Raw genomic sequence first — 8,023 nt, forward strand, 5'->3', positions numbered from 1 at the left:
AGTAGGGTAAGAGGCAGCGGAGGGAATTAACAGCTGTGGTTAGGGAACCGCCTTTACCGATTGGGGTTTTGACTGAAAACAAGTGAGTCTGGAATATTTATGGGGCTGAACTAGTGGTCTTCCTTCCTTTGCCACTGATTGCAGGTTTGTACCAAGCCAGACCATGTGAGCTTATTAACTGTACCAGCGTCAGTGGAAAGCAGTTCTATCAGTGTCCTGCCTAGATGGCTATGAAAAACAAGCGAAGCTGCTCTCATGTGGTCCCAGAACTCAGGAAACTGAGGCAAGGTGACTGCTCCAGGCTTCTTTTGTTTGTTGCCAAACAGTGAGAGAAAAAGTTCAAAAAGGTGATTTAGCCCTATAGAATTGGGGCTGTTTGATATTGCCTTATTTATGTATTGAAAGATGTACCTAGATCTGGGTGTGGTAGTCCAGGACTCAGGAGGCCAAGACAGGAGGATTTCAATGAGTTTGAGGCCAGCCTGGGCTATGCAGCAAGATTGGGTCTGAAACAACCAAAAAGCTGAGTTATGTGGGAATTTGTAGATCAGGCTGGCCTCTCATTGAGATCCAAATTCTTCTGCCCCCCTGAGTACTGAGATTAAAGCAAAGGCCCTTGTCACCAAGGCCAACTCACACTGTCTTGCAGGGTTAGGGTCTCAGCACCCAGGTCAGGCAGCTCACAAGTTTCCTGTAACTCCAGCTCCAGAGATCCGATGTCCTAAATGCCTGCTCTCACTTGGGAAAAGAAAACATAACTTTGGCAGTTTGAATAGGAATGACTCCCATAGCTCATATATTTGAATGCTTAGGGTGTATAGTCCTAAGGATTAGTGGCTTGAAAGTGGTGAAGGATTGGTAGCTGTGGCCTTGTTGGAGGAAGTATGCCACTAGGGGTGGGCTTTGAGGTTTCAGAATCCTAAACCAAATTCACAATCCCTCTGCCTACACCTTTGGGTCTGGATGTAGAGCATCCTTGGTTACTTCTCCAGCACCAAGTCTGCCTGGGTACCACCATGCTTCCCATCATGCTGAGAATGGATTAAACCTCTGAAACTTTAAGCAAGCCCCAATGAAATGCTTTCCTTTACAAGAGCTGCCCTTGGTTTTGGTGTTTCTTCACACCAGCATCGACTAAGACAGACAAACAATGACAGTCCTCTTGCCTCAGCCCCCTGGGACAGACTTTCATATTCTTTTCATAATCATCCAGGGAGGATCTTGGTAGAACTTTTCTCCTGGTGGTGGTACATTTAATGAGCTCATGCAACCAGTCAAACATGGTGCTACAAACTTGGAGAACAGGTGGAGGCAAGAGGATCAGGAGTTCAAACCAATCTGGGCAACATGCTACCCAGACTCAATGAAAACAGTAAGATGAAATGAACTGATGCTTCTCAAATTAATTTTTTTTTTTTTTTTGATACAGAGAGGAGAAAAGAAGGTTCTTGCATTTGGAGATGGAGATTTGTTTTTCGTTGCTCGTGATTGTTTTCCCTATGTGTACATGTGTTTTGCTTGAGGGTGAATCTGTATCATGTTTATGAAGTACTTGTGGAGGCCAAGCAAGAGGCACTGATGCCTGAAAACTAGTTACAGATGTTTGCTAGAACTGGGCAGTGGTGGCGCACGTGGCACTTGGGAGGGAAAGGCAGGCGGATTTCCTAGTTCGAGGCCAGCCTGGTCTACAGAGTGAGTTCTAGGACAGCCAGGGCTACACAGAAAAAATATCTCAAAACCAAAAAAAAAAAAAAAAAAAAAAAAAAATGTGTGTTAGACGCCATATGGGTTCTGGGAACCAAACCTGGGTCCTCTGCAAAAGCAACAAATGTTTTTAACTGATGTGAGCCATCATCTCTTTAGTCCCAGCCTATTTGTTTGTTTATTTATTTGAAAAGGGGCCTAGCATGTAGCAATTTGTCTTATTTTGTTTTAAATATTTATTTATTTTGTGTATATATGAATACACTGTAGTTGTCTTCAGACACACCAGAAGAGGGTGTCAGATCACATTACAGATGGTTGTGAGCCACCATATGGTTGCTGGGAATTGAACTCAGGACCTTTGGAAGAGCAGTCAGTGCTCTTAACCACTGAGCCATCTCTCCAGCCCTCTGAAACAGTCTTATCTCTGAGGTTTGCCTCCTTTTCTTGGTTAACACTGTCTCATCTTTAAAAATGAAGGTATAATCTCTACTTAAAGATACAGAGATCTCTGCTTTGAGAATTTTGGGCAGTTGCAGCAACACCTAGTGAAGTTAGACATGAGAACTTTTCTGTCGCCCACCAGGATCCTTCCTGCTGCCCCGTCTCACTCAGCTCCTACCCTCCCAGAGTGAAGCTCTCATCCACTGTCTCACTATGTATTAGTTTATCTGTTCTTACCACGAGTCCTCCTCCTGTGACCTCTCGATGGCCACATGGGCTCCTTTCACATCAGTGTGTGCTGAGGTGAAATGCCAGTGCTCACTTGACCTAGATGCATTTTCCCTCTATAGTGTAGTCACAAAGCCTAGGCTCCTTGTGCTTTCTGTCTCCTGCTGTCAACAGGGCATCTCTCTTCAGTCCTGCTCTCACATGAGTAACGGTTTCTTCCTGAGGAGTGCTGTTGCCTTGTTCCTCTCTTTGTTAAGGCATTAAGCAGAGTGAGAGGCAAGTGTTTCATGTACTTGGGGTAATAAGCAGGTGCCATTCCTAGACCGTGTGACTTCTTACTATCTATCCTCTGTTTGCATTGACAGGTCATCTTTGGCTCTTCAGGGATGCGGGGACCCATGATGGACTTCTGGTTAACCAAACAGAGCTGTTTGTGCCATCCCTCAATGTCGACGGACAGCCTATTTTTGCCAACATCACATTGCCAGGTTAATAGTCAGTCTTACATTTTTCTTTTTCTTTTGAAATAAGATCTAGCTCTCTAACCCAGGTTGCCCTGGAGCTATGTATATGTAGCCCAAACTGGCCTTGAATTTAGAAAACTATTCCTGGGCTTTTTAAGTGCTGGGATTATAGGCCTGAGTCACCACACTGGCCCAGCCTTTGAAAAGGATAGGGGCGAGCATTGTAATGAGTGTTAGCCTCTACCATAGATGAAATGGAAGTATTTATTTCTCTGTCCAGTGTTGAACAAAGATGTGTCTCAAAAGTGTTTGGTTTCCTAAGAAGTTGGCTAAGCCAAGGCATCTCCTGTAGCATTGTGACCTCTGGTTCCTTGGTCTTGTTACAGACTGTCCTGGGATCCCAGAACAAAGCACAACAGGACAACATGAAGCTGGGCCTGATCCCAGAACAAAGCACAGTAGGACAGCATTGAAGCTGGGCCTGGCTGCTCAGCTCTGTGATCCCAGCTACTCAGGAGGAGGATGAAGGGGCAGGAGGATCACAAGTTCAAGACTAGACTATAGAGCAAATGTCAGGCCATCCGAGTCACGTTCTGAGAGCATGCTCTAAATGGAAAGTAAAAGTAATGCAGCTGGGCGTCATGGCCGTGCCCTTAATCCTAGACAGGGGCAGGTGGGTCTCAGATCCAGGCCAGCCTGGTCTACAGAACAAGATCCAGAACAGCCAGGGCTGCATAGTGAGACCTGTCTCAGGGCAAAAGCCAAACAAAAGTAAAGAAGTGTGTAATCAGAAAAAACATTGAGGGATTAAGTTTTGTCTTTGAGTTCCCTGTGACGATTGGTTTTATTACTGTTTTGGCTTCGCTTCCTTCCTCCCTCCCTCCCTCCCCTCCCTCCCTTCCTTCCCTCTCTTTCTTTCTTTCTTTCTTTCTTTCTTTCTTTCTTTCTTTCTTTCTTTCTTTCTTTCTTTCTTTCTTTCTTTCTTTTTTAAGAGGAGGGTCTTAAGTTTCCCAGGCTGACCTCAGTATGTAGCTGGGGATGACCTTGAACCCCTAATCTTCCTGTTGGAATTACAGGCATATACCACCATGGTGCTATGTGGTGCTGGGGATCACACACACAGAGGTTTGTGTGCTCTCCCAGCTGATCTCTTGATTTTTTGTAAGTATGCTTGTGCAGGTAAATCATACTTGTTGGGTGTAAAGCCCATGGTCAGCCTCAGATGTCACTGCTCCAATTGTCTGCCTTATTTTTTAAGATGGGGACTCACTGATTAGGCTAGGAGCCTGGCCAGTAAACCCCAGGGATCCTTTCTGCCTCCCCAGCACTGGGAATCCAAGCATGTGCCTCTACCATCCCTGGGTTTTAGGAATCTAACTCAGGAATCTTATTCTTGCACAGTAAGCACTTTATCAATTAAACTGTCTCCCCAGTTTCCCCCCCACTCCCACCTCTCTTTATTTTGACCTGAGGCAACATCTTATGTACCCAGTGTTTACTTACAGAGATCTGCCTGTGTCTGCCTCCTAAGTGCTGGACTAAAGGTCTGTGCTTTGTTTTGGTTTATTAAGAAAGGTTTTGCTCTGTAACCATCGCAGAACTGGACCTCTACGTTTAGACCAAAACTTCCACCATTTTTTCTGTCTTTGTCTCCTAAGTGCTAGGATTATAGGCTTGTACCATTGTGCCTGATTTACTATATTTTGTTTTTTGTTTATTTTATTTGTGACAAGTTCTGTTACCCTGGATTCCCTGGAACTTGTTTATGTAGAGCAGGCTAATCTTGAGTTTAGAGAGACCTGTCTCAGCCTCCCAAATGCTGTGGTTACAGGTATGAGCCACTCTACCTAGCACCGTAGTGAGTTCAGATGGCAGCGGTTACTCTCCACCCAAGCTCACAATGCTTTGGTATCTCTTGCCATGTGACACTCTCTACCAGACAGACATTGCTGGGCCTCCTTGAGGCTTAGGCCCTGAGTTACCAGGGTCACTTCACATTTGATTAGTTGAAAAAAAGCCCATCACTTTGATGAGCCAGGTGTGAGCACAGTGAGACCTGCTGAAGTGACTGTCACATGTGCTCCACTTTTTATTTTACCCTACAGTGAGAGTCATGAGGTAAATGTGATTGTTGTTACTTGGTGGTGTCTGGCTTGGCATGTGACCAGAGTCTGCCTCTGAGGACTTGGTTTCCTCCCCTTGCAGTGTATACCCTGAAAGAACGGTGCCTGCAGGTTATTCGAAGCCTGGTGAAGCCTGAGAACTACAGGAGACTGGACATCGTCAGGTCGCTCTATGAAGATTTGGAAGACCACCCAAATGTGCAGAAGGACATACAGCGGCTGACCCAAGAGCACCTTGAGAATAAGCACCTGGGAGAGGAGCCTGAAGGAGTCCATTGAGAGTAGTGGTCCTGAATTTCAGCCTTGATGGTCTGAAATTGATCTACATATAGGACAGGTCACTTTCTTTCAGTTTTAAAATGGTTCATTCTTGGAGTAAAATATCCATCATGTAAAAGAAAGTTAACTAACGTCACTGAGCCTTGTAGTGTTTAAGAATAAACATGCAAAGTGCCGCTGAGTCTGCCCTTTGTAGAGCACTCGGGAGAAGGGGCTAGCAGCTTTGCTTCCTGGTGAGGCTGGAGGTTCATTGTAAGGATGTCTGTGTATGCTCTTCAGCAGGAGCTGCGCTGTGTCCTTTATCTGAAGAATGCTGCTGCATTTGAACAGAGGGCCTCCACCTCTTGCTTTGGGAAGTCTGAGAAGGCCCTAACACTGGGATGTGCCTAATGTTTGTGGAGTCTTCAGTCATGAATGTTGGATGAAGAAACCATTAGGTGCTTGGTGGAAGAGTTGGGAGGGTCTGGCTCTTTGTCTGAGGAAAGCCTTAAGTGCACACATAAAGGAGCAGCTTAGCAGCTTCTGGTTAGGAAGAACTCTGATTTTTTTATGTCTCAGCACTTTCTACTTTGTTTGTTTTTTATTTTATTTTTGAGACTTTTGTGTAGCCCAGGCCAGCTTCGGTCTCTCAATAGGGATGCAGGTCCTGACTTCCTGACCCTCTGGGAATGTGTCCCCTGCCCCAGCACTGGGAGCACATGTGTGCGTGCCAGCCTGCTGTGCTCTTGCTCTTCCCATTTAGAGACGGGCTCCTCCTGTAGCCTGTCTGGCCGAGGGCTGGAGTTGGTCCTGCTTCCCGACCTACACTGCACTCTGGCAGTGTGCTTTGTGAGCTGGGTGGGCTCTCCGTACTCACTGCCACAGACAGTACTCACTGACAGAAGAGCCATCCTTGTGTTGAAGTCTGGTTTTGAGAGCTCCTGTCTTTGAGGAAGCTGCTGGCAGGAGCAGGGATTTCTATTCCTTTTTTTTTTTTTTTTTTTTTTTTTTTTGGTTTTTCGAGACAGGGTTTCTCTGTGTAGCCCTGGCTGTCCAGGAACTCACTTTGTAGACCAGGCTGGCCTCGAACTCAGAAATCCTCTGCCTCCCAAGTGCTGGGATTAAAGGCGTGCGCCACCGCCTGGCAGGGATTTCTATTCCTTCCTGTCGGCCCCTAGCATTCCACTTTGTTTTGGAAGGCCCTGGTTCTGCTTTCATTGGAGAAGGGAGTGAAGCTCCAGTCAGCCACACACTCCAAACAATGGGTCACAGAGCAGTCTGGAACGTGCAGTAGTCTTATGGATGGTCACGGCTTTTCTTGCATATTCAAATATTCATATTCATTACTTCTATCAAATATTTTGTGAAACATAATTTTTTATTTGTTTTTAATTTTCTTAGCAGAGAAAAATTAGAGAGCCCTGGGTATTGTGGCATACACCAGAAAGGACAATCAACTAATAGGAAGCAGAAAGGCTGTCATGTAGTCTCAGATTCATGTAACCCCTGTAGCGGGTGTTCTCTGTAGAGTATATTTTAATTGGTTAAAGCAGTATTTTAATTGGTTAAAGCAGTTTGTCGTAGCCAAGATCATAAGGTATATACAGTTTTGTATCCTGATTTTTCATTAAACTTCATTGTCTTTTGTTAGTTTTTTTTTTCTCCTCTTCTTTGTTTTTTAGGTTTGTTTTTTTTTTTGTTTTTTGTTTTATGGAGACAGGGTTTCTCTGTGTAACCCAGGCTGTCCTGGAACTCCTTTTGTAGACCAAACAACTGATTACTGGCCTCAAATGGAGAGATCTGTCTGCCTCTGCCTCCCCAGTGCTGAGATTGAAGTATGCCTATCTTCATCTAACTTTGTAAGTTCTCTTTTCCATGTTACTGCACACACTATAAATACCGGTGTGCCATCCTCTTCCTTTGAGGGTGACTGTTGGGAGTATTTGTCCAAATCCTGGGCTCCTTGAGTGCAGTCTGATGCTCTAAGATCAGCAAAATGACTGAACTAAATCCTGACACTTCCCACTGTCGTCTCAGTGTCTCTCCTTAGTCTGCAACATTCCATGAATGAAGTGGCCACAGGCCAGTGTGGAGGGCCTGTGTGTGGGAATAGAAGCTGCCAAGCTATTGCAAGATCGGTTTTATTTCTTTAAACCTATCTCTGTCTCTAAAAGATGTAATGTTTGTGTTATTCAACTGGAAGTTTGTACTGTTCTCTGTGCTGTCGCCACTTTTTGGACATGAGTCACTTGTCCTGGGACATCTGTAAATGTGTTCTTCAGACTGTGTTTTCTCCTTTGAGTTTTCTGAAAAAAGCTGGCCTTTAGTACAATAAATGGTGCTGAGTGAAGGAAGTTAGTGTGTTGTGTTTCCTTTTTTTATTATTAATTTTTTAAAATTAGTTTTATTTATTTATATCCCAAATGTTGCCCCTTTTCCTGGTCCCCCCCCTCCCAGAGTTCTTCACTTCATTCCTCTCCTTTCCCCTCTGAGAGGGCTCTTCCCTGTGGGAGCTGAAATGTCTGTGGAGTGCTGTGGGGGTGGGGCAAGAAACGGCCTCAGGTTCCTCTTTTCAGCCTTAGTTTTTTTATTTATTTATTTAAAATTGTTTCTTCTAGCTTTGTTTTCCTTATAAAAATTTAGTATCTGTTAAAGCATTTAAACACTGAAGAAAATGGTGATGAAATACTCAGTTAGGTGTGGTGGCCCACTCTTGTGATCCCAGAATTCTGCAAGTGGAGGCATTTGGATCAGGAGGTGGGGGTCATCCTTCATTACATAGTAAATTTCGGCTAACCTGAG

At 44.7% G+C, this 8,023-nt stretch overlaps 1 protein-coding gene across 1 annotated transcript in view; it reads left to right on the forward strand.

Moving 5' to 3' along the window:
- The window catches only part of Vhl (von Hippel-Lindau tumor suppressor), an 8,307-nt gene extending 732 nt beyond the window's left edge, over positions 1–7,575 (forward strand). Inside the window, exons 2-3 of the mRNA XM_034512328.2 lie at positions 2,742–2,864; positions 5,046–7,575. Of these exons, the coding sequence (XP_034368219.1) occupies positions 2,742–2,864; positions 5,046–5,242 (320 nt within the window). The 3' untranslated portion in view covers positions 5,243–7,575. The remainder of the gene's footprint in view (positions 1–2,741; positions 2,865–5,045) is intronic.
- The last annotated feature ends 448 nt before the right edge of the window (positions 7,576–8,023 follow it).

Source organism: Arvicanthis niloticus, chromosome 9 (assembly GCF_011762505.2).
Source record: "Arvicanthis niloticus isolate mArvNil1 chromosome 9, mArvNil1.pat.X, whole genome shotgun sequence".
NCBI lineage: Eukaryota > Metazoa > Chordata > Mammalia > Rodentia > Muridae > Arvicanthis > Arvicanthis niloticus.